General features: G+C 38.8%; 1 protein-coding gene across 3 annotated transcripts in view; it reads right to left on the bottom strand.

Moving 5' to 3' along the window:
- Window positions 1-27,832, bottom strand: part of LOC131675425 (aromatic-L-amino-acid decarboxylase-like) — a 1,116,730-nt gene that overhangs the window by 989,954 nt on the left and 98,944 nt on the right. For all 3 annotated transcript variants that reach the window (XM_058954401.1, XM_058954403.1, XM_058954402.1), the window contains exons 2-3: window positions 7,183-7,425; window positions 6,996-7,109 (exon numbers count right to left, since the gene is read on the bottom strand). In XM_058954401.1, coding sequence (XP_058810384.1) covers window positions 6,996-7,109; window positions 7,183-7,413 — 345 coding nt within the window. In that variant the 5' untranslated portion in view covers window positions 7,414-7,425. The remainder of the gene's footprint in view (window positions 1-6,995; window positions 7,110-7,182; window positions 7,426-27,832) is intronic.

The following is a 27,832-nucleotide window of genomic DNA, read 5'->3' as shown; positions in this document are numbered from 1 at the left end:
AGCCGTTAACAGTGCTAAGGCCGCTCAAAATTAATTGAAAGAAGCTCATAGACACAATAAAACTATGGAAGATATTGCTATTGGTAAAGGACTTTATTTGAAACCACATCGTAAAGGTTATGGTCTTCATCTGAAACCATATGCAAGTGGAAAAGGTTTAAAAAAAAAGCTCGAAATAACTTTACCTAATCGAGCACTGACAGATCATGATATAAGAAAATATGCTAAAATACTAAAAATTGCAATTTTTCGCGGTGTTTTCATACGTGATACTCTACCGGCCGATGGACCCCGTAATCAAGAGAGAGCTATTGTAAATTTAGATGATAAACGTGGACCAGGTACCCATTGGCTAGCATATGAAAAAAAAAGTGATGAGCTTTTGTATTTTGATAGTTTTGGTAATCTATAGCCTATAGATCTATTGCTTTATCTCAAAGTTAATAGAATCATATATAATTATATTAGATATCAATATTTAAATACATACAATTGCGGCCATCATTGTCTCAAATTTCTTTTAAACGAACTACAGAAAAGACAACTAGTATAAAAAATACTCATTCATCGAATGACTCTTAGTTGATATGAATCTGTCATGGAGAATTCAATGACATTGAGTCTCTCGGGAACATCATCCGTACTCGAATCATGTTATTTTCCACCAATCAAATTAATACCAAACAAAAAATACGTTCTTGGCCTAGTTGAGCTATTAACATTTAATTCAATACCAAACATTGACGTTGGTTATAATAAATTTTACACTGAAGGTCAAGAAGCTATCACTTTAGTGACAGGGTTATAGCGATGTTCGCTAGCCCTGCGTGCCGCACTCTCCTCGCCAAGTGTACGCTATATAGCGACTACATACTTCTGTCGTTGCAGGATCTGGAGAGAGGAGCGCGACGATTGCCGAGTTGTCGCCGTGAGTGCGAGTGAGAGCGAGAAGAACGAGAGAGAGAGAGAGAGAGAGCGATTTTGACTGATTTTTGACGGTGAGAGAGGTGGGAGCACGGTGGCGCGAGGCAGAGAAATTAAGAGAGAGGAAAGGGAGTTAGGCGCGAGCTCTCGAGTAATTAGGGCCGCCTAGGAGAAGACTGGACGAAGCGAGATTTTGGCCGGAAGGAGGCAACTGCCATCGGTGCGACTGCCACGTTTGCCAGGAAGCCAGTTGTCCGAAGCAGAGCCAGTACACGCAGCGACCATTCGCCGTCTACGAGGCAAAGGCCGTGCTGCGGCCCTCCCTGCAGCAGCTTCCAACGTTGCCAGGGCACCGTTTCCTGCGGGACTACGCTTTCGCCAGCGTCGCCTCTCTGTCGACGGACCGTCGGCGTCCGGTGGGTCCAAAGCCAGTTAATCTCTCTCGCGCCAGCTCTCGCTCGATTACAGACATTAGCGTATTTTGAAAATTTATCGCGCACGCTGAGCGATCTCGCTCGTGTGATCCCGCGAACTCTGGTCGCGGAAAGGTTGAGCGAACGCGCTCACCGCGGTGTAGTAAATCTTGTAGCGATATTTGTGAAAAGGCGTCAATAAATTAGATCACCATCTGTAGTATAATTGAATTAACGTGTCCGATTATTTATATCAACCTCCCCAACCAGAGCGAACTTCGGCCTGTGAAAGTCAGCGCCGGATTTCTTTATCGAGAAAGAACCCAGAAAAATTAGCAGAGACCAGCCCAAGGCGCACGGTGGCTGATCCCTCTTGCAAAAACAACAACAACAATATGGAGGGAATTCTAGACATTCATTCAGGTGTCGCTTTCGATGATTCTATAGCTCATTATGAAGTTCATGCGTATCAGCCTTATTCATTATCATATTTCAATAATAGCAATGAAATCCATATAGTAATTCAACATCAAGATTTATCTCTGCTTCCATCACGCAGTATGATTCATATTTCTGGTCGATAGATCAAGCCAGACGGTACCTTGCCAGTGGAGAACATTTTATTAGTCAACAACGCCCTCTTTCATTTGTTTGAGGAAATATGATATGAAATAAATGCTATTGAAATTGATAAAGTTAAAAATGTAAGCTTAACAACTCTCATAAAAAATTAGCTTTCACTCAATCCATGTCAGAGCTCTATCGCTGAAAATGCCGGATGGCATGGTGATAACAATGAAGTTTTAATATGTAATGCTCTAGGTTTTCTTGATGTTACTACACCTCTTAGTATGTTGATGAGCTTTGCAGAAGATTATCGGAAAATTGTAGTCAATGTCAAGCATGAACTTATTCTTACAAGATCAAGAGATGATTTGAATGCTATTTTGTATGCTCCAATAGGGAGTCCTGCTGCTTCAGAAAAATCGAACATTAATTTAACTAAGGTGGAATGGTTGATGCCATATGTGACGGTTGCAGACAAAGAAAAAATCAAATTACTCAATCAGATTGGACGACATCGTGCAATTACAATGAGTTATCGTACTTGGGAAATGTATGAGTATCCAAAATTACCATGCACAGCAAAGCATGTTTGGAGTGTTAAGACTTCCAATCAATTGGAAAGGCCTCGCTTTGTTATTTTAGCTTTTCAAACTAAACGTAAACGCTCAGCGAGTGTGAATTCTAGTAATTTTGGTCATTGTAATATTAGTAATGTGAAGCTATTTATCAATTCACAATGCTATCCGTATGGAAATCTCAATTTGAATATCAATCAAAATCAGTATGCTGTTCTCTACGATATGTATACCAATTTTCAAAACGCTTACTCTGATGAAAAAAACGAGCCGTTACTCAATAAAAAAAATTTTATTAATAAAGTGCTGCTAATAGATACCGACTGCTCCAAAGAAAATGAAACATTAAAAAGCGCACTAGTAGATGTTCGCCTTATAACGAGCGGCCAGACCCTCGTTATGTCTCTCTCTCCCCACACATAATTATAATTATTTTTATATAAATATATTTGCCACATAATTATCTCACTTGTATGGCAGCCAAAGGTAAGTCAGAGAGAGCGCTAATAGAGGGCGAGCTAGAGAGAGAGAATTCGGGAGGCCGGCGCTACGCGCGCGAGTAGGAGAGTGGGGTAGGAAAAAGCCCCGCGATAAGAACTCTCACTTGTACCGGCGACTTCGAAGCACGTGGACGTGTGACGAGCGGATATACGTGCTTGCGACCTTTTGTGATCTGCGACTATTTCCGCGGTGTTTCTGACGAGTACGCGAGTGCCCAATCGGTGCGAGGTTTGGTGCCGAGAGTGCCCAGAGTTTTTGGCGAGCTAATTCTAGCGACTACGCGTGCGAGCCTTCAAAGCCGCCCGCCTTTTGACCGTATTCGAGTGCGTACTGCGCGTCCTCGCAGACCACGTGTGAGGCCGAGAACACCGTCTCCAGGGCTGACTCCGAGACGTCATTGTAAGTACCACCTCGAATACGTGTCTCTCTCGCTAGCTTTTCGCCGCTTAGTCTCCCGCTTACGCTGCGTACTAACTTTGTACTATTCTCTGTAGTAAACTCAATGCTGTTCGTATATCTGTTTTCTTCCTTTGCGGTTCCTTGTTACCTATCGTAAACAATCCCGTTTCGTCCGGCTTTCGCACCTAAATTTCGTGATCGCTCCAAAGCGTCCATAGGACTACACGACGCTCTCCGCGGGCCAAGGTAACGGACGCCGCACCACGACGTTCCTGTTGCTGCTGGGTTAGGCTTTGCGCAGCCTATTACGAGGCCTACACCGAGCTGTTTCCAATTCCCTCGTAATTTATATAACGAGTGACCCGCGCCGGGTCAAAACCCCGTTATAGCCTAGAATTTCAAACCCGAACTGATTTTCCTGAATATACTGCAGCCTACTGCTTAATATTACACGATCTTATTGTACAATATAATCCAATTAGTGGTGATGTTAAAAAATTAGTTTGAAATTGATCCGACATTATATAATCAACGTATATAATGCTTTTCAATAAAAAAGATAATAAAATATATATATTGTTGGAATTTAATACAAACTATTTATAATCATACTATATAGTGACTATGACGCCCTATACTTTCGAATGGTGAGGTATAGGCTTTGTATAGAACAAATACGTGCCTCTACTCTCGTAACGGTTTTAGGATCTTGTAAAGTTCACATTAACTTCAGTATCTTTTCAAATGGATTTTGTAATAGATTTCCAAGGCTTTCAAAGTATAAACAAGACATTTGTTTGTAAAGAACTCGCATATTGACCATTAGATGTAGATACTGTTCTAACTGTATTTTTCTTCAAACCACCATATCATTGGTTTCAACTTCCTTTCAAGTATCGAAAAGTGAATCATTTCTTCGAAACGTGTCATCATGGGTTATTATGGAGATCCGGCATTATTCCATATAAAAATTGAGCACGTGTACTAAACAATTATTTAGATAATTCTAAAAATATTTATGTAAAAGGAAAAAATATTACGCGAAAAGTAAGTATAAAAATTATTTTTAATTTTGGTTAGAAATTAAAATCATTATTAAATAGAAACTTTTTTCCTTCTATAGAAAAATTTTAGAACTTGAAAGCGAGATGAGATGTCCATCAATGATCGCATTACCTTACCCATTAGAAGCAATATGCACATATCATTACAATAAACCAGCTAACTTTGTATGTGCCGTTACAAATGCACAAAGATTGTTTTTATGGATAAAAGCTAGACGGAAGCAATGTGAAGTGGAAGGTATCGATGAAGTTGACAATATTACATATAAAAATTCAACTCAATATTCCAATATAGCGATGTCAACTACTGAGAATAAAGATTATAGACAGACTGTATAATTTTCAATGTAAAGTTTCATTAATTAATATTCAAATAAAATTAACTGTGAGATCGAAAGGTTCCCGAAATCTTATGAAACTACTATAGCGCTTACTTAGAGAAAGAGAGAAAAAGAGAGCAGCATCCACAGTATACGGCGAACGCGCCTAGCAAGCTAGAGTCGCTACCCCTTCTCCGAGAGCCCACACTCAGCAAGCATAAGCTTACTAAGCGCCTGTTGGCTTCAGCCCTTTCGACTGCAGCCCTTTGAACAGTGGTTCTTTGGGCATCATCCCGCTGTCTTGCTGAGCACTCAGCAAACTCCAATATCTGCTGCAACTAAAAAACAAACAAATATTTATATATTTATATTAAGCAAATTATAAAAAAAGTAAAATTTCTTACCTCGATCACCCCCTGCAGCAGCTGACCAATCCACAGCTTTTGAGCAGGATCGACCATGACTGAATGAAGCTGAAAAAAATATACAAGATTATAATAATTAACAATAAATATATAATATAATTACTCACGACTGATAATATCGCCAACAATAAATTATAAAGTAGTGCTGTCGGAATGCTCGCCAACATGTTTGGAGGAGTCTAAAAAAAATATATAAATTGAATTATAATATTAACAATAATATTGTTTTTTACTTACATTCGCCATGAATACAATCATATCGTTCGTATAATTTCCACTGAATTCATGATGCACTTTTTTTTTAATCACTTAACTCTACTCACTTATTTAGAAGTCTTCTCTTTAAGACCTAGTCTACTAATGAAAGATTTTCTGAAAATGAAGACGTTTTTATTTCGTTCCTCCCAAAAGTTTCCTACTCTCAAAACTCCACTCAAAATTACCGAACGTATTTTTTTAATGGAAGAGGTACATCGATTTTCGCTTTCGATACTCAGGATGTGATATATTGTTAGCGAAACTCAAGCGGCCGATGCTAGAACTCATCTTCAATAAAAAGGTACATGTATTGCATCTTAGCCCTTAGCATTAGGTATAGCGATATCGGAGAAAGAGAGAGAACTCTGCTAGAGTGCGTCGAAAGGACCCATTGGTAGGCAGCCGAGGGCCTACACTTAGTCAGCATAAGCTTACTAAATACCCTACTAATGAAGGAGAGCGAGAGAGAAAGAAAGAGAGAGAGAGAGAGAGAGAGAGAGAGAGAGAACAGCAACCGCACTATACGGCGTACGCGCTTAGCAAGCTAGAGACGATACCCCCTCTCCGAGGGCCCACACTCAGCAAGCATAAGCTTACTAAGCGCCCTACTATCGAAGGAAAGCGACAGTGAGGGATAAAGAGAGAGAGAGACCATCATATAGCTTACCCAGCACCCTACCGACTTCTATAGCATCCTACCTTAACAACCTCTGTAGGTGGGTGGGTGGGTGGGGGGCGGCACTCTGTCGAAGGGCCCACTGGCTTCTGTCTTAGGACATACACATGTACCTTATGCATTGGCGACGCATCTTCAATGCATAAGCTACATCGATTACCTTGTAGATACTCAGCGGGAGGTGTCAAAGGTACATCAAATGCCTTTTAGCCACTCAACATAGCGTCTCACTTTGTCGAAGGGGCCCACTGGCACGCGGAAGGTGTCAAAGGTACTTCAAATGTAAATGTCTTTTAAACACTCAGCATGGGGTCTCACCTTATCGCGATTAAAAGGTGTCACTATCGCGACATCTTCATCGGGCGGCCTCTTTGTGTTCCAGAACATACACATATCCCTTATACATTGGCGGCATCCTTTGTCGGCTCCTTTGTGTCCCAGAACATACATTGCTTATCTACTGGTGTCACTCCTATTCAAGTTATTAACTTTGTTGTGAACGAAACATGTAAAACCTTCTAATGCTTTCAATACACGTTGTTCTAAAAGTGAGATTTGTCTAAAGTTTACTCGAATATCAGTACGATAGCTCTAGGTCAACAAATAACTCCTTCAACAGATTTTCAAGATATAAATAAATAATTATTTACTCCACCCACATCGCAAATAATCAAGATTTAAAGTTCTTTCTTAAGTGAGCCTTTTGATTATTAATTTAAAAACCAGCTCATAACATTCTAAACAGTATTATATACTTTTTCACCAGAAATGTGCTTTAAATAATTTCAGTCATAAGCTGTATTAATAAAATGTATATAATATAATATATTACAATTTTTAAGTAATAAATAGTTAGACCTAGAAGAATCTCACCCAAGAAAATCCAATACAACCAATGGCATCAGACAGCATGTCTCCAAGGATGGAAGGAAATGAATTTCCAGCTGGAAAGTAAGCGTGAAAACGTGGATGCTGCCAATACGTAATCTGTGCCAAAATTTTTTAGGGATATAAATAATGGAGTATACAAAATAGAGGGTTTTTAATATAAGAAACTTACTCCAGGCATGATTTTCAACTCAACGTCTTTCATGATTTCATCCCATGATTCAGGAAGATATGGTGGTTCAGCAGATAACATTGGTCTCAAATAACCTGGCCCAATGTCTGGCGTTACTCGTCGAAGTTTTATATTAGTAACGAGTTCACAAATATATTCAATCATTTCTTTACCACGTAAGCGGAATTCCTGAACGTCCATCCCTGGTTTTACTGAATAATCTGGATTCATCACTTTCTAAATCTAAAAGGTAATTCTATGAATTAATTTAATAAAGATATAATAAATAAATAAATAAACAAATAAATTTATTGTAAATCAAGAATAAATTGTATATATTGTAATGGGGTTTTTGATCGCGAAACGATTTCCGTTAGCATAAAGCTTAGGGTTAGAAAAAAGAAACGAGGATAGCTTATGCTACGGGTTAAGCTAACCCAATATGATATTGCTCTGCTGCTCACGATGATGTCTTCGTCCAGGGATAGAGCGCAGAAATTGTTTAAATCCTGTTAACACAATGGTGAATAACTGCTAACTCAGACAAGATGTAAACAAATAAACTTGGCGAAAAAGCAGTTTAATAGAATTAGAAACAGAGTATTATTAGCGGCGAGATAGGGAGAGAAAGTGAGAACGCAATGTAGGGAAAAAGAGAGACAAACTTTTCGCAAGTACTTGCAGGAGCGCATTCTGAAAAAATTGCTATTCTCGCAAAAGGCACATGCAGAGTCCAAGGAAATAAGAACTTAGTCCATCGCAAGCTATTTCGCACGTTTCGTGAGTTTTCACAGCAAACTGAAATGACTGATGTAACCATAAGTCGACAACTTAGGTTATCGGTTAACAATCAAGAACGTTCTGTTCGCGTATGCAATCGTAATTTTTCACGTGTTGTGCGTGACGACGTGGAGAATTCATGCGCACCATGTCTTTCTCCTACTTTCTTACCCTTTGCGCTATAGAAAACAGATTTATAAATTTTGTCTCAATTTGTATTATCTTAATTAACGTGACTAGATCTACGTGATGCTTCAACTTTGCTTCAACTTTGCTTTCCACTTGATGCTTCAAGTCACAATCTTAAAAGACGAGCGTAATATGTGGATTAAACATTCGCAAATAACATAATGAATACAACAGTTAATGATTTGACTAGGAATTACATCAAGTGTTTATACTTATGATCTTACAGAATAAAGAAATGACGTCACGCTAACGATACTTAATTTGTAATTTACTTGTTATTTAGAGAAACAAATTCGATGTTTTAGTAAAATAAAACAGTATATTAGATATTAAAAAAATAAATATCAATATATGTTTATTTCTTGGAAATTATGATGGAAAGCACCCAGGGAGCGTGACGAACATATCAAAAATTGAAAAAATAGTTATTAAAACAAAATTTTACCTTATTTCTATCATTAAGTATGAAAATTTCATAAGGAAATTGGTTTTGTGAAATTCCATATCAGACGGAAAATCTCTATCTCTGTTTACCCGGCACTACTTAAACATATTGGTATGTTTCAGACGAATATATAAATATAGTGACCGCAGTCGTAGGGGCTATAGGGATCCTAGCAACTATTTTCTTTCATACCAGCAGTCACTAAAGAAGTCACCGTGGTGTACCGGCATATTTTTATCGGCCCCGGGTGTATCGACGTGTGATGGTGGCATCTTGGCTAGCCGCATACCAACATCGGTGTGTGTTTCACTGCCTGATGAAAGACCCCGTGCTACTTTTCCAATAGCCCCCATGCCCCACGCTCCAGTGCCTGTGAGAGATGAATAATGGGTGGGAAAAAGTAATATCTGATAAGGATCTGCATAACTCGTTGCTATTTGTGAATGATGTTTCAAAATTTTATGTTACATTCTGACTTCGACATTAATTTAATACAATGCCATTGGTTTTGTATTAAATTAATATTGCTTTGATAGGAAATAATGATGACAAGATAAAAGTTTCACATACCTTTGAAAAATTGTTTTATTAGGTAGTATTCATATTATATTATTTTTGTAAAAATATCATACAAAGTCTAAAAGACACCTCCATAAATATTTTAGTCATATATTACTCTTTTCAATCCTAGTGCGTAATTTTTCATACTTCTCAGTATTCTGGATGAGTAGATGATTGGCTCTTGTGATGATTGCAGTTATGACGTAAAGTACTTGAGTGTCCAGGACTATTACTCTTTTGATAGGCAGATAGTTAGGTGTTTGTACTGCTGCGTAGATAGCCTCCATGATTATGAAAAGAAACTGTAACAGAAAATTAAAATATAATTAGAGTTATAACGGTCTAGTCCTAACCTTTTTTGTAAGTATTACGCAATTTTTTTTAGTGAATGAAATATATATAAATAATTGAAGAGCCTATTTTGTGTGGATGCAAAAAAGCGAATGATATCTCACCTCGAGAATAGTTCGTATATAGAGCTGTCTAGTCAGTATCCACATCCCCCTCCTTACCGTCATCAAAATTTAATCGGTCAATTATATTTACATACATCTCGTTATCGCTGTTCGATGTTAAAGTTAATGAGAAATTTTCTGAAGTATAATAATATGGATCATGGTCCGAATCACTGTTCGAAGTGATATCTCCTTCATCAGCATCACTGACTCGTAGTATAAGTGGTGTGTTTTACATCTAATTTTTGAGTGCCTTTATGTTTTGCAAGGCGCAATTTTTAGTTCAGCCAGGTAGATAATAGTTCCAGACAACAGGATCTCAGAAGCCTAAATAATGCAGAGGACACATAAAATCTTCGAGATCGATGACGTGATATACATATCGAGTTAACCACTCGACTTTATGTTTCCTTCAAACGTAAATCATTACAGAATCTATTTTGACTGCCAAATGATTGAAATCTCTGATCGTATGTTAATGATGATCATATGGAGTTGTGCCTGCATTCTAATAACATGGAAATTGCAATTAACCAAGAATTTTCTTTTTTGAAACGACTTGAATGCTTTTTCTAAGGAAAGGGAGGAGAAAAAACCAAATGTGCTGGCTTAATGTCATGATTTTAATTAATTAATGCCAGCTCTTTCAAAATTGGTTAATCGGTGAACTCAAACGCTTACACGTCAACGATGATTTACATACCGAATTTATAATTTAAAAAAATCATGAAAGTGTTTTGAAACAATAACGAGTCAGATAAAATTTTTGTTTACCGTGAGAAAAGTTGAGCACGTGACATGGTTGCACAATTTAATACATAGCAGTATCATAATAAACGTCACATATAATATTCTATCTCTCACATATACTCTAATCCATCCTTTATATTCAATGTGATGTGAAAAAATGTCTGTATAATCATGACCTATATACGCGCTGTGGCTATGTTCCTTTCAAATGACCTAGAGCTAATCAACAGCTACAGGATTAACTTCGCGAGTATGTTTTCTCATACCGATATATTTCAGTGACTAAGTTAACAGCCACACCACAGTTATGTTCTTTTCCACCGCTACAGTGCGCAAGTTCCGTGATAATGATTTTATATATTTTTCATTCAATGAACGCTGAGCACTAATTTTACTCTGTTATGTCTATTGTGTTATGTTATTAGCAAAAAAATACCTACGGGAAAACATTTATCGACGTATTTACAGCGAGGACGAATCGATAGCGTTTGCATGGAAGCAAATGTTCATGAAGCGGGGAATATCAAATTCAGCTTGCCTATCCCATCTCAATTCTGGATCAAAGAATGTTGGAAGTTTCATACTCGCGAACGATGGCGGCAGCATAATGAAGATTGCAACATCAGTACCGCTTTAGTCGAATTGATCGCTACGGTCCCTCATATATTATCTTACCCATATTACTTAAATAAATTTTGATAACGCATATTTTTCCTTGGTAAAGTATTTTATTTTTTTTTGAAAAAACAAAACTGATTGAATTTCTCTATTCCTTATACCTAATCAGTTGGTGTGAATACAAGTTCAATGCATTCACAGATAAGTTTTTTGGAACAAAGTTTCTTATCGTAGCTTGACGCACGAGGATCAGTTGGCAAAAAGTGAAACGTAAGATTTTTTCGATTCTCTGTTGCGGAAGAGAGAATGAAAGATACACAATCCCCACTCTCTCAGTCTTACTCTATATTAGAGTCGAATTGTGTCCAGCCTCTTTTTTTCTTCTGTTGCTGCTCTTCTTCACTCTCTCTTTTTCACTCTCTCACCCAAGTATCGTATTCCTTTGTGTATGTATATGTGGGTGAGTGTGTATATATTGTAACAGGGTGGATTAACTAATGCAATAAGAATTTATTGAAGCACAAACTCCCACGATGCAGAGCTAACCACCGCTTCGTTAATCACGTATGGTTATATGTGTATTCGCCTTTACATTTGATACTTTCGTTTCAATGTCTTTTTTCTAACGGAGTTGAACTCACCTTAAGTCACCTGACTTGTGACACTCGATCTATCTTAGGTGTGAGTGACCCAATGCTTAATCCGACTAATCCCCTATATGAAATCAGTTTAAAATATAATCCGTGATAGATCTATTAAACTATTAGGGATCGAAAAGACGTAATGCGGCGAATAAAATTAAGATCGTTTATGACTAGAAAATTACAATCTTCTACGGGCTGAAAGACTTGCGCACAGGAATAGGATTTACAATTTGTTACAACAATACGCTGGACATGGTGCTTTTAAGTCATACCTCCATAAAAGAGGATTATGCGAAGACCAACCTTGTAGCTGTGGAGAAATAGAAAGCAAAAGTCATATTCTCTTTAACTGCGAAGAATTAAGGAAATTAAGAAAGCCATTAATAGAGGCCGTTGAAGAAGAGGGCCACATATGGCCCTGTCCGGAAACGGCCCTAGTATCCAGCAGGAAAATCTACAAAGTCTTTGAAGACTTTGCTAGAAAAGTCATAGAGCCCAGGGAGGGAGCACCCTTAACAAAGAGAAAGCGCAGAAAAGTAGTTACCAACTACAGTAGAAAGGCGCCGCCTCTTACGAGGTCCCTAACCAAAGGACAAAAACTCGCACAATAATCTAATTTTTGAACGAAGACAAGCCTATAAAGCTTGAAACTTTGAACAATAATTTTTGAACATCGAGCCTCAGAATCGAATTCTGAAGTTCGATAACTTGAAAGCGAATTATAATACCCGATCTAGCCTAACTGTCGGAGTTCGATTCGAATACGCGGCTTAACCGGCACGAATACTGAGAATTGCCTGGGGAATCGCCTTGTCGGCTAGACGAGACCCCGCCTTGACCTAGAAGTTAAAACATAAAATCGAAAGAGCAAATTATCAGTATCAGCCGGTCATAAAAAGCCATTCCTCAGAAAGCGAGACCCGAAGTTAAAGCGAAAACTGGGAAACAACCTTTCGAATGACGGATACCCACCAGCGTGAGCGGGGATGACCGAAATGCAATGGGAAGACGTGCCCCGGCACGTCGAAGCGATGGACCTGTGTTTAGCTGGTTGATCGTCTTAGGAATCTCCTCTGGCTGTCCTAGCTGAATCTCTCTTCTGACATCCCAATTTGGGTTGGCCTCTGCGGGGTAGTGGTACCAGGTCAAGCAAATCTCGTAAGATTTGTATGCTGCGTGCTTCCGACCTAGTAGACGTTGGGGCAACTAGAGTCCCGTCGCGCCCAAACCGAGGGTCAAGCCTTTAGTTCCGCTCTCCCTCTGCGTCGAACAGTGAAAAGATCGGTACTCCTCTCGAGGAGGTCACCGCCTTAGATCAAAAACGCTCCGACTCGCTGTGTGCGTCAGGGATGTCGTAGCAAACTTGACTTCCGGATCTCCAAAGTGTTTGAAAGCGAAGGAGTGAAAGACAGTGGACTATGCCAACCTATTGGCGCCCAGAGATAGGGGTGGTAATGTTTGATTACGCTATGCCACCCTCAAAACGGAAAAGTGTGAAACAACGCATACATTAGCTGTTACAACAATACGGGGAGAGAGAGAGAGAGAGAGAGAGAGAATTCAATATTCTACCGCGAAACATCAAACGCTCGGCGCGAGCACACAAAATACGTCACGATTGACAAAATACTCTCGCAAATATTTTGTCTCGCAGAAAAAAGGAGGTGCACCTACTCTGCGGTGCTATTACGATGATCAGCCGTAATTTTTCAACAAAATTATTGTTGACCAACGAATTCCTCCCTGGAAAGACTGCGCCGGTTCTCCTAGCTATCAAATAGGCTATAGCTGCACAATGCTGCTACTCCACTTGCTGCTACTGTGATTGCTGCTGCTTTTATTCAGCTTCCTCGCTATCACTCGCGCACGTATCCAAAATCAGAAAAACAAACTATTGAAAAACAGAGAAAACAAGAAAATTTGGGGGTTCTATCGACAACAGCTGAGGCTTAACTGAAAAATTGAACTCTCGCGCGTATCCTCTCTCTCTTAGATGTTCGCTATAACATTACGAGTGCTATCGAATCGCGAACGTATCGATTAATCGAATCGACTACCGTTGTAAAATAAAAAAATTACAAAGTTACAGTTGATCAATAGTTATCTTTTTTTTTTGTTCATACGTGGAGCAATAGAAAGTGCTGTTTTTTTATTATTGACAAGAAAACGAGGCAACGAAATGTTGTAATTTTAATAGTTTTTTGTTGAAACGTTTATTTTTTCTTTCTTTAATACTTACCTTTGTGGCTACGATATACTTGCTTATATATTTATATATAGCACTGAGAATTGATGTTTTAAAAAAATAATAATCGATGATATCAATGAAATGAGCCGATGCAGCTTGTCACTATCAACGGCTTGCTTTAGTCTGCGGCTCATCCGTTGCCACTGACCGATTTAAATGCCTTGCATGTTGAGTGAAAAAAAGCGCAAGTACGATCGCGATCGCGTATTAATACACTTTCGCATCTCTGCTCCGCACTAACCACTATTATTTCAGTTACTTCCACCACTATGTTTTAATTACTCCCACTGCTGATTATGATCGTCTTATGCACGTGATAAAAATCAGAGCAGTTATGTGTTCTCCCACGTTTAATTTTTAATCTAATGTCCGAAGCCCGGTTAGTGTTTGCGGAAAAAATAAAAAGTGAATTATTTCGTGACAATACATGAGTGAATATTGTTCGCGGCGAATCCGCTCCCTTATTTTACAATTACGCGTTCTCTCGCTTCACCTTTTACTTTATTTCTCGCAGCAAATCACTCTTCAAAATACGTGCTTATTCTCTAATTGCGCTGGGGATTCCCCAAAAACGAGTTGGGTATTTCCAAAAATAAACGTGTTGAGTCTTCTCTAAGTGTGCTCATTGTTTCCATCGTACCGTTACGCTAATCCCATCATAAACGAGTTCGGCACGTCCGGGTTTTCCCTAATTGCCCGGGCCGCTCCCGCCAGCAGCGTTGGGCAATAAAAAAGGGGACTCTCTTCGCTACGCTCCCGCTAATCTCTGATTGGATCCTGCGAAAGGGACCCAAAGAGAGAGGGTAGTTTTCCCGCCTTTCCGCGCTTTTCGCCATAGTGGCATCCCCAAGAAGACGCCACGTCAGAACTTAGTCTTGAAAAAGAGTTCGACCGGAAGGGTAGCCAACTATTACGCTCCTTCTCGTGCGCATCTCTTTTTCTGCAGTTATATCGACGCGCGATCGTTAACATATTTGTGTCGCGCCGTCTTCGACCGCTTGTATTCTTGTGTGTGCTCGCGTGCTTCGAGCAAAACGCGTGTGTTGTACCACAGTGTGTGTACCCCTTTGACGACCACCGCAAAGAGACTAGCGACGAATCAACTCGCTGCGCTAGTAGAGGCGACTTCAGTTTCCTCTGGGGTGCTGTCAAACCCCGCGCCCTCAGATCGGCAACTCGGTGACATCGCAGTAAGGGCTGTACCCGTGTCCAAGGCATTGGAGCTGCGTGCACCTTTCATACCTGGCAGCACCTTCTCCCTTCGCTCGCTCAATCATTGTGTGCGTGTGCGTCATCCAAAGGTAAAAGAACTCTCGAATTCTAATAAGTGAATGGCCATTCCACCGCAACGTTTGTAAAGGCTCTGCGAGCCTTATCACTTCGCATCAGCGTAATCAATTTGCTTTACTCGCTCATCATAGTAATAATAATAGTGCATTATTTTGTAATTCCAATCTCTTATCAATTACTGTATTTATAATTTGCTTCGCCTTTGCGGCTTTTTTCCTTGTCACTTCGAGGAGGTTTTTTTATGCCATTAAACAAAATCAATTTACTAAAATCTTATCCTATTATTTCGCACAACCCATACACACTGCCTTACCTCACCTAATTTCATCATCATTAAATTAATTTGCTTATTACGTCCTACGCAAAAAAATATTTTGTTAGCAGTTTCACTTTCAGTCCAGTGATTGGGTTGTGAAAAAAAGAAGATATGAGGAGCGACAAGAGGAACATTCTTCAAGATTGTGAGGAGCTTTTCTCGATGGATACTGAGCCGTGGCAAGATGCACTTACTTGAGCCGTAACAAACCTCAACGATGAATTTTCCTGTGAGGATTTGGATCAACTCATAGACAAAATGTTTGAATTTACATTTCCTAAAACTGTCACTACACCAAAATCTCCAGCAGACCCGGAGTTACCGCAAACATCACCTCTGCATATTGATATTTCGGAGGGGAGAACTATTAAAATGCCACTGACACCTCCGCCGTCAATATTGTAATTATTTATTCTCATTTTCTTTAACTTACTCTTATTCTCTTTCCCTCTCTCTCTCTCTTTTAATATATATTTTTTAAATATATATTAAAAATACTGAAAGGTTTAGGTTAGGTAATGAAACGAGAGGAAGCAGATATTGGGAAAAAGAAGAAAATAAGAGATGCAGAATGTGTATGAAAGAGGAAGAAAATTGGAAACACATAGAAAAATGTGAAAAAAGCAGATAGGAAGGGGAATAATGGGAAAAAATAATAATAGGAAGCAAAGAAAAGATAGCGTGGATGATGGAGATAAAATGGAAAAGAAGAAGAAACGAAGAGAAGAAAGAAAAAGAAAAACAAGAGGATGAAACTGCAAGACCCTAAGGAGAGACGGAAACAGAAGACAGAGAAGCAAGACTCGCAGACACATCTACATACACACACATACACACACACAAAACACAAGTACTGGCAACTACACAAGTGAGAGGAAGCAGGTATTGGAGGATGGAGCAAAATGGAAAAGAAGAAGAATCGAAGAAGAGAAAGAAAAAGGTAAATTAGAAGACAAATTATAAGATACAATTACAAATTAGAAAATAAGTGAGGTTGAGGAAAGGAAAGGCAGAGGGAGCAATAGGAATTAAGAAAAAAGTGTGAAAGCCCTAATAAGGAGAAAGATAGATGAAATGATTAGCAAGAATGAGAGCAAAAGCAAAGAAAAGGCAAAGGTGAAAAGGCAAAAGATAGTAACAAAGGAAAAATAGAAAATATTGAATAGAAAATATGCAAGAAAGAGAAAAACAGAAGAGCGGAAAAGGCAGATCTTGGAGAGAGAGAGGAAGAGAAGATTAATCAACAGAAAAATGGGAAGAAGAGCTGAACAGACAGAAGCAGAAGACGGGAACGCAAGAGTTGCAGACACACCTACATACGTACACATATACACAAAACACACACACACACACACACAAAACACATACATTATCAATTACACAAACTGGATACGAGCCACAATTGTAATATAAAAAATGAAAACCAAATGTAACATATGAGTTGTAAATAAATAAACTAACTATATTAAAAATATTCTTTTCTCTATATAAAAAAGAATGAAAATGCATGAAAAAGTAACTGTGTGTGTGCATGTGTGTGTGTATGTATGCGTGCGTGTGTGTACGGGTTTGTGTATGTGTGGGTATATAAGAGAGAAAAAAATTAAAGTTCTAATTCAAATTTAATTTCTCCCTCTCATGTACAATTCTTATTTTATTTCTATCGCATTGTTTAATATGAAAAATATATCTATTTTTCAGATATGTTTTTCAGATTATGAGACTTATGAAATTTAAACATAAATGAAAACTAGATTCCCGAAAATAAAATTTTAAATAGCTGTATGTAGAATACATATTGTAACGGGATGCGTAAGGCCCTATCAGTCGGTAACGAACCGACATTACCCACCACAAGAGCAGGAGCCGCCGGCCGGCTCCACTACCAAGTTATCTGTCTTAGCGTCGACACCTCAAAACCTAACCTAGTGATTCGCTCCCGCGCTCGCGCAACAAGTGCTTCCCAGTCTACGACGAAGTTCTTCGCCGACCCGTTACCCGGTCGATCTCTGTCACAAGCAGCCCAATCCACCCTCTCGTCGCCGGATCATCGCAGTAGACGAACACCGGCACCGAGCGTCCAGAAGTTGCGACTAGCCCATACGCAATTGCGGCTCGGCCGAGCACCGTGAGTACCCCTCTTTTGTACACCGTCGTCCGTCGTGTCCGCACCCTCGCCGAGGCACACGACGGGACTTGCGCCGAGAATAAGAAGTGAGTGTGTGCGCGCGTCAGATCGTTTGTAAGAGTAATCAAAACTCTCCTCGTTCGTTTGTCCGCGCTAGCGTTTGCGGTTCGACTTCGGGAATTCCCCTTTGTTCTTCTTACAATTAGTGACAATATATGAGAAATTCAACCCAATTTCCGTCGCGTTATTCTCTCGACTCCCGCTCCCTGAATGACATCTAGCCATGCAGCAGAGCGGATATAAAGTCGGAATCGGTAAGTGTTCCGACGTTATAACGGCCTCCGTCTCTCGAGATATAACAAAATAAGCCCGTTATAATATGAATTTTATACTTTGTCATTAGGCTCTCAAAATCTTTATTATAAAATTCATGACCTCTATCAAGACAAACGTTATATGAATCTCATCTCTTCTTAAATATACATTCCAATGCATTCAAAACGTCCTTGTCAGATTTTTGTTTAACTACGAAGCACCAAGCATACTCTGATAGACTATCAATGATATATAATATATATCTAAAATGTTTATTCTCTTTTTCGTACGGTACCATTTCAATAAGATCTACGTACCCTGTTTCACTAATGTAACGTCGGGCCGTTTATTAGAAATAAATTTTTTTTTCCTCATGTACTTTTGTGTAGCTTAAATTTTAACTCGGTAAACTAGCGAAGGAGAGCCTTCAGCTGAAGCAGCTGGAGGACACGTGAAAATAGTCGTCCCTTTATCGCGCGCTTTCCGATGTTTACCTCGCACGATCATAAAGTTTTTTGAGTAGGTTTAGATAAAGAGTAAAGGAGCCGCGGAATTCCACCTGCATCCTGTTACTCGATTTCACCCAAAAGATTTCCACTTTTAGAAGTCAAAACTTTTGCTATAAAAAAAAAACCTTAATAACTAATTTTACATAAATGAATCGGGAAAATAACAGCATGATAGGAAAATTTCGCAGCTTCTTGAAACCTCCCACACACTTTTTGATTAGAAATATAGTTGCCGCGCAATCATTGAAAATAACTCGAAGTTTTAAAATTACAAATTAGAAAAATGAGGTAAATAGTCGAAAACAGTTACTTGAACGAATTTTAGCAAATCAGTTATACAGTCCACAATTAAATAATACCCTTTTTTCGTTCGAATTTATTTAAACAACGAAGTGAGTTAATTAATTAAGTTACCAATTGTAAACATGTAGGATCAACAGATTTTCGCGTAAAATATATTAAATAATAAGGAACTTGCGTTATTTTTAAGAATTAATTGTAATAATTTTATATAATAAATAACTTAATAATTATAAGAGAAACTGTACTAAAAATGGTACTTGGAGAGTCATCTAGCGAGATAAGGCCCAAACTCTTGAACGCGCGCCCCCAATTCTCACCACGCCCCCGAACCAATTAGGGCCCGAAATCCGAAAGAGAAAAGGAGGGAAAATCTCGGTTGGCCAATTACAATTCACTGGCATTTCCACTCTTCCCAAATTTCGAGGGACTGAAAGAGGGATTTTCCTCCCAACCACCCCCAGGGTTTAAAAGGGCATGCGCAAGCGAAAATCGCGCTCTCACGCTCTCACGCTCCCACGCTCCACACAAGGTTTTAAGTGCAACTCATTGACCAAGTGCCAGGTCCAGATTGACTTCTCCAGTACCAGTTAACTAAATAAAAGAAAAGTAAGTTGAAACAAAATTTTATTCACTATCTCTCCTTTTCCTCTTCTTGTTAGAGTAGCTGATCGAAACTCGTGAAAAATAGGTCTTCGAAAAAGTATTTCAGCAGGAATTGGGATACTTTTTCAATAAGACAGTCGCGCCGTTAAACTAAAATAAAATACTTTTTATGTGATAATTCCGGCAAGGTTTGGGATTTTCACATCCAAGTCCCGATTCCATTGGACCCTGGTGTTTGATGGAAGGCTTGTAGTCCAGTTTAATTTTTTCACTCTTTTTACGCGAAACGCGAAGTAGAAAAGCTCTAATTCTCCAATCGCTCGTCCCGGTTTAAGCGTACGCACGCAAACCAAATAGAGCGCCTGAGATTACGTCCACCTCAGACGTACCTGAGATAGTGACCCGGATGTCACACTAACGTTGCCAATATCAAACGATCATCGAGAATAATTGCGACAAGGTGGTTTATGGGTTTATAGCATTTACAACTTTTTCACACTTAATCTCCATTTTTTTCTTTCATCAAAGTTCTTCACGTTCGAGAGCATATAGTTTTATACTGAGCATAGAAATGTTTTTGTCAATAATATTTAACTTTTCTTCCATGTATGAGCAGGTAAACTAGAGAGGCTACAGATTAGAGGGGCCTAGATCAGTGCGGGCCTCAGATCAGTGATCTGAAGTGCATGAGCTTATCAGGTTACCACTCTTAAATTACATCCAAGAGCCCCCCCCCCCTTTCCACCCAATCGATACGTTCTAAATATTAGAATTTACTTATGTGTAATTAAATAAATTTATTTAAATATAATATAATTTATTTATGTGTATATATAATATAATACAAATTTAGCTCAGCGAAAAAATATGCAGACACTATGGGAAATCGAACTCGCATCCTATGGATGGACAGACTGTAGCTCTACCAACTAAGGCAAGGCTGTTTTTTGATTTTGGTAGTTCTTACTGTTTATATTAGCCACACAACCAAAGCGGCTAGAACGAAGTCCTCGTGCCGCGCGCCCCGTTAATCCGAAGTGCATTTTAAGATCCCACGTTATCCTTTATATATGCTTGAATACATATATATGCATATGTAATTTTCAGATATATATATATATATATTCCAGTGTATGCATGCATGCATGTATATATGTATGTATGTATGTATATAATGTATATATGTACGCATGCATGTATGTATGTACGTGTGTGTGTAAGTGGAAGAGGGAAGACGCGACAGATCTATCGTGCATAGATAGTGTGAGGTGCTAGACTATGGGACTAAAAATACGCTCCCAAGCTACCACAGAGTAGTTGGTAGAACGCGATTATCCCATCCGATGCAAAGAAACGTAGGCTCTGGGATTACCTATGTGCATAGGATTACAAGGCACCAGCTTATCTTAAGCGCTCTCTTGCCCTAGTGGACTAGCAAAGGACGTTAGGTAGATCCCAGACTCCCTTACCTGATGCAGAGAAACGTAGGTGTCGAGGTTGAGTCTTGTCAGAGGATGACCGGACGATGCCGTTAGAAGAAGACGAAATGAACGTTACTTTAAGAAGACAATGAGACTGATCTAGCCGAAGATGACGAAGATTGAAGAAATTGACAAAGCCGATACGCAACGAACAAGACAAGGCTGATATAGCAGAGGTCCTCCCGCGAAGTAATACCTAGCGGCAATTCCCGCGGCAGATACAGACAGGATACAGAGAGGTGGGAGTTTCGTGGATATGCCATACTTAGGAGAATCCCACATACGACGAGCCTGACGATCGGTATAGTGCAGTAGGTAAACTAGAAAGGGCTCAACTCAGTGAGCTGATGTCCTACCTGAGCTGATGCCCATACATTTTGACTTCGACACTGTCAACTCAACTCTCCCCCCTTACTACTAAGCTGAAGCCTGTGCGTTTTGTGATCCAAGCTTTTGGATCATTGTGTGTGTGTGTGTGTGTGTGTGTGTGTGTGTGTGTGTGTGTGTGTGTGTGTGTGTTAAATTTTTAGACATTAATAACACAGGCCAACAAGGTTTCAGAACCAGAGACCAGACATAGTACACTCGAAGGATTTTGGTGCGCTGAATCCAAATCCGAACTCAGCATTGTGCCAGCACGTCAGGATTTTGAGATATCCTAACCTAAATGTGCGAAAATCACGTTTTTTGGCTATATTCGGTACCTTATAACATTGTGAATAAATTTTTTCATGCAAAACGGACAACGGCATCTGAAAGAGCAACTCTTGGTCTATAAAATGCACTACCGATTTTTTGTTTTTATGTCTTTTGGTAATGGAGATATCATCGTTTGAAATTTAACACTTATGAATTTGTTTATACTGCGACACTGCAGAACGAGTGACCAGACATAGTATATCTGAAGAATTTTAGTGCGCTGAATCCAAATCCGAGCTCAGAATTGCGCCAGCACATCAGGATTTTGAGATATCCTAACATAAAAGTGCGAAAATCATGTTTTTTAGGCTATATTCAGTAGTAGGAAAAACTTACACTGGTATATAAAGGTCTACCATTGTACTAATTTACGGCGAATCTAGCTGAATTTATTAGATGCACTCTAAAATGGCAGCTATAAATTTATGGCAGGCTAAGGTAGATGGTTATGACCTAAATGCACTGGAAATGCTATAACTCTAGAACCAGCGAAAGATTAACTTAAGTGCGCTAAAACCTGCAAGCTCAAAACCATGACAGGTTTGACTAAGTGCGCTATAACCTACACTCAGCTTAAAACCACGACAAGTTAACCTAAGCGCTCTATGACCCGCGAGAGGTTAAGCTAAGTGCGTTATAATACGCGGCTGGTTGACTCAACTGCGCTATAACCTGCAAGCTCAAAATCACGGTAAGTTAACCTAAATTCGCTATAACCTGCTACAGGTTAATTTAAGCGCGCTATAATCCGCAACCGGTATATTGAGTACGATATAACTTGCAAACTAGAATCCACGACAGTATAACCTATATGCACAGTAACCTTCGAGCTCTAGACCACTACAGGTGAACTTGCGTTCGCTATGATCTGCGAGCGCTAAACTCACAACAGGTTAAACTAAATGCAGTGAACAGTGAGGGTCAAGCACAGGACAAATTAATTTAAGTGGACTGTAATTCATAGCATTTCAATCTAAGCTCCAATGTAGTTAGAGAGGCTACACTAAGAAGCTGACAATCTTTAGAATGTATATTCTTAAACCTATAACCGCCAATTCTGTGATGTTATGCTTTTTTTTGTGAAAACGTTAGCGCTTCATTTCAAACGATCGTTAAAGAGATTTACGTTTGTGACTAGTAGGGTTATTATCATCCCTTTTTAATGACCAGCGGTAGTCGGCCATCATTTTTTCGTCCCACCTTCCTTGGTAGTGTTGTTCCTTTTGTTTAAAGTCTTGGTGAAATCGTTCACCCATCTCCTCACTATATGCTCCAAGATTTTATGGGAAATAGTCCAAATGAGAATGAAGGAAGTGTATTTTAAGGCTCATTAGAAAACCCATTTTTCGGAAATTCTGTAACATGTTGGACACAATAGTTTCAAACTGCGGGTCTCGATTATTGCCTAAAAATTTTTCTGTAACATCTTTGAAGCTTAACCAAGCAGTCTTTTTAATGAGAGTCATGGTTTCGATAAATGTATCATCTTTCATGAGTTTTCGTATATCAGGCCCAATGAAAATGCCTTCCTTAATTTTTGCATCACTCAATTTCGGAAATATGGCTGTCAAATGATTGAAACATTTACCTTCTTTATTCAAGGCTTTCACAAACTATTTCATGAAACCGAATTTGATGTGAAGTGGTGGCAGTAATACTCTCTCTCCCTATCAACAAGACCTACGTAGGCGACATTATGAGAACCTATTTTCCATTCTGATCTTGTGGGCCATTTTTTTGTTACCTAATACTTATCTCTTGCACGGCTGTCCCAAAGGCAGAGGAAACACGGAAATTTGGTATTTCCCGACTGCAAGCCAACTATAAGATTTATCATCTTAAAGTCACCACAAACAAGCCAATTGTGAGTCTTGTAATTTATTTTTTCCAGTAGAAATTGAAAACTATTGTATGATTCTTTTAGTGCAGTTGAGTTACCTACAGGAAGTGCCGCACACTTATTTCCGTTGTGTAGTAATACAGCTTTGAGACTTTGTGTGGAAGAATCAATGAAGAGACGCCACTTTTCTGACTTGTACAAATCTTGGATATACAAGTTAACCAATTCTTCGATGTTATTACAGTACACCATCACATCCTCCATTGTAAAGTACTTTATGAACGCCTCTTCTCGATTTCTGTAAATTGACACTTTTATCCAGGTCATAATAGCTTCCTTTCTTGGAGTCTTGAATCACAGATTTCAGCTTTATCCTTTGGAAGATTGAGGTCTCAAATAAAATCATCTAACGAACTTTCGTCAAAAAGCTTAGGACTCTCGTCATCAGAACTATCTTCAAAAGAGATATCTTCAGTTGTATCAATATCCATCGGTTCAACTTTTGCCGAACCAACTTCTTTTCCGGGTTTCCTTACTTTTCCTACTTTGGCTGGTGTTACACTCGCTACCGCAGGGTAGCTGATTTTATTTGAATTTTGTTTATTGAAACCCGTTGTATTACATAAGCAGAAGAAACAATCAGTTTCATGGTCCTTGGGCTTACGTCAGATGGTCGGTTCAATAACAGTCATATTGCTGCTATTATCATCCCACTTCAACATAGCAAGTCTGCAAGAATTACAAATTGAAGATGGTACCCATGTCTTATCTAAATAGTCGATAGGAACGTTATAACATTTCATATATAGAGTTTTGATTGAATCATTAATCGATCGTCGATAAGAAGTTGTTTCAAACTTCCCATAAACATAACAAAATGTATCAATTTTTCTTGCACAAGGACTTCTGGAACTCATTTTTCTTATAACAAATAACAAAGAGGATAAAAAATGTTCTTATGATAAATATTTTTATAATAAATAAAGTAGAAGAAAATAAGATAATAGCATTTACAGGAAATTCAACCGTTAGCCCGCCACTCAAACGTGATCTCTAACTCTCAGCTTCAGCATACGAGTACAATCATACATTTCAAGTTACGTAATATTCTACATCATCTATCTACAGAATTTCAAAAAAGAATGAAAGATTTCACGGTTTTTGATTCCGCCGATCGTATCGGATGTCAGATTTACAAAATGTGTTTTATTTAAGCCACTTGTTTAAACAAATTTCTGAAAACTGAATATTTTTGCAAGTTGCACCTCATTTCTATGGTTTTAGGGGTCACTGATTACGAGTTTGATGTTAGATTTGTGAATTTAGATTTATTTAAACAATTTATTTAAACAAATGTTGCAAGACTCACTGTTTTTGCAAGTTGCACGTACTTTTGCTGATTTTTGAGGTCTCTGGTTATGAATCTGATATCAGATTTGCAAAATGTATTTTATTTAAAAAATTCCTGTAAATTAGAATATTTTTGCAAGCTGCACCACATTTCCATGATTTTGGGGGTTACTAGTCACGAGTTTGATGTCAGATTTGTACATTTAAATTTATTTAAACAAATTATTAAAATTTTTAATTCTAATATTTGTCTGTCTGGCACAGGCCGACAAACTTCAGAACCAAAAACTATACATATCGCACCCGAAGAATTTCGATGCGCTAAATCCAAATCCCAGCTTAGAATTGCGCTAGCACTTCAGTATTCCGAGATATTCTAGAAGGCTCTAATCTGCGTGGCCATAACCCTAAGTCCGTTAACCCAAAAACCCCCGACCTCTTAACCTTTAACTGACCCCTTAAATCCTTTAACCCTGTAGCCCTAAAACCTGTGATGTTATAACCCTCGATGCCGTTACGCAGATCCCTTAATGCCTGAGCCCAGTAATTTGCGCCACAAGGAATCTAGGGCTATTGTATCGCCAGTTACAGGATTCCGAGGTGAAGAAATTCGGGGTTAAGTTGGTAGGTTTTATTGACGCGCTTGTTATATCCTTCTTGGGTTAAAATATTTGGGGATAAGAGGACGGTGATTATTGCATCGAAGGTCACAGGGCTCGGGGATTAAGGGATTTAGGGTTAAGTGGGCAAGGTTTTTTGCCCCGCAGGTTACAATGCTTCAAGATCAGGGATTTGAGTTATAATAGTCGAAATTCATTGCGTTGCCGTATAAACCAGTAGTAGATAAGTAATGTATGTTCTGGGACACAAAGAAGCCGCCCGATGAAGGTGTGACGGTAGTGACACCTTTTAATTTATGGTCAGACCCCATGCTGAGTGTCTAAAAGGCATTTGATGTATCTTTGACACCTTCCGCGTGCCAATGGGCCCCATGCTGAGTGTTTGAAAGGCATTTGATGTTCGTTTGACACCTCGCGCGCGCTGCCAATGTATAAGGGATATGTGTATGTTCTGGGACATAAAGAGGCCGCCCGATGAAGGTGTCGCGATAGTGACACCCTTTAATCGCGATAAGGTGAGACCCCATGCTGAGTGTTTAAAGGGCATTTGATGTTTGTTTAACACCTCCCGCGTACCAGTGGGCCCCTTCGACAGTGCCCCCCCCCCCCCACCCATTCACAGAGATTGTTAAGGTAGGATGCTGTAGAAGTCGGTAGGGTGTTTGGTAAACTATATGATGGTCTCTGTCTCTCTCTCTATCCCTCTCTCTTGCTCTCCTTCGATAGTAGGGCGCTTATGCTGGCTGAGTGTGGGCCCTCGGAGAGAGGGTAGCGTCTCTAGCTTGCTAGACGCGTACGTCGTATAGCGTGGATGCCGCTCTCTCTCTCTCGCTCTCCTTCGATAGTAGGGCGCTTAGTAAGCTTATGCTGGCTGAGTGTGGACCCTTGGAGAGGGGGTAGCGTCTCTAGCTTGCTAGGCGCAGCCACCACCAACCCACCCACCTCCTACCTTTCGTCTGACTACTCCCTCTTCAACCTACAGCGCCGAAACCGCTGCTTTCAGCGCCACCATAGTGCTTAAAAGCCGTGCTCGATTGGAAAAGAGCGCAGTCTTTCGAGACAGCCCGCTTCACTAGTTTTCTTAGCAGTGACAAGCAGTAGTAGTAGTAGTAGTAGTAGTAGTACTAGGAGTAGTAGTAGTAGTAGTAGTACTAGTAGTAGTAGTATTAGTAGTAGTAGTAGTACTAGTAGTAGTAGTAGTAGTAGTAGTAGTAGTAGTAGTAGTGGTACTAGTAGTAGTAGTAGTAGTAGTAGTACTAGTAGTAGTAGTACTAGTAGTAGTAGTAGTAGTAGCACTAGTAGTAGTAGTAGTAGTACTAGTAGTAGTAGTAGTAGTATTACTAGTTATCCTACGTGCATTTTCATTACAATGGCTTCTATTTCTTATTTTGAAAATACAGTACGCGATTTATGGAAAGCCTATTACAACTCAGAAGCTAATAAGGATGATTTTATTAGATGGAAAAATATAATAATTACCGCTTTGCATTCTCTTGAGTAATATATGTTACGGCCTAACTTAAGTAGAGCAATACGACAGAGATGTCAAACATGCGCTACTCATTTGAATTTAATCAAAATTAATTTAAATAATTCCATAAAAGTCGGAGGAAATGTTAATTCATTACGAGTCATTCCAAACCAAATTGAAGGGGATGGAGTTATTTGGCGTGAAATAAATTCAGCATTTGAAAAACGTAACATTACTGCATTCATAGCCAATCAAGAACATAGAGATATAAAGTCATTCTTAAAAGCAGCAAATAAATTATTACAACTACAAATACCAAAATATCTTTTAATTCATAATGCTCTAAAAATAAATATAGAAATGTCAGCTCAATTTACCGTAATAAAAGATAATGTAGAGGACATTCAAGTAAAGTATTTCAACGCCGAAAATGTTTCTATTTATAGAACGACAGATCTTAAATTATGGTATATAGAAAATATTGAAGATGTTATACTTAAAAATTTAGAAGAATTTCAAGTAAAAGATTCCAGTTGGACATTAGAAATTATCATCGGTATTACTGTTAATATAAATAAATTTAATCCTTTCAAACCTGGCTCATATATTCAACTACCAAAACAAATAGCAGATAAAAAAGCAATTATTAACGTTCAAAATACAGATAATGAATGTTTTAAATGGGCTGTGCTTGCTTGTCTTCATACAGCTAGATTTCATAGCGAAAGAGTTCAAAATAATATGCCCTTTGCGAATGAATTGAAATTCGATGATATAAACTTTCCTGTTGAGGTAAAGAATTTTCCTAAATTTGAAAAATTAAATAGTATTTCAATAAATCTATACATACTAAAAAAATACGTAGGTATTAAATTCGAAGTCTCACCATATTATATATCAACTTTAAAACAAGATAAGCATGTAAATCTTTTGTTACTACAAAGCGATTATATTGATGAGAAGGAAACAGATAAATTTAATAGATCAAATAACAATGATAATTTCAAATTAAAATTCCACTATGTATGGATTAAA

Source organism: Phymastichus coffea, unplaced genomic scaffold (genome assembly GCF_024137745.1).
Source record: "Phymastichus coffea isolate CEN01 unplaced genomic scaffold, Cenicafe_Pcof_1.1 PCOF00021, whole genome shotgun sequence".
NCBI lineage: Eukaryota > Metazoa > Arthropoda > Insecta > Hymenoptera > Eulophidae > Phymastichus > Phymastichus coffea.
This window is presented reverse-complemented; position numbering and strand designations above follow the sequence as displayed.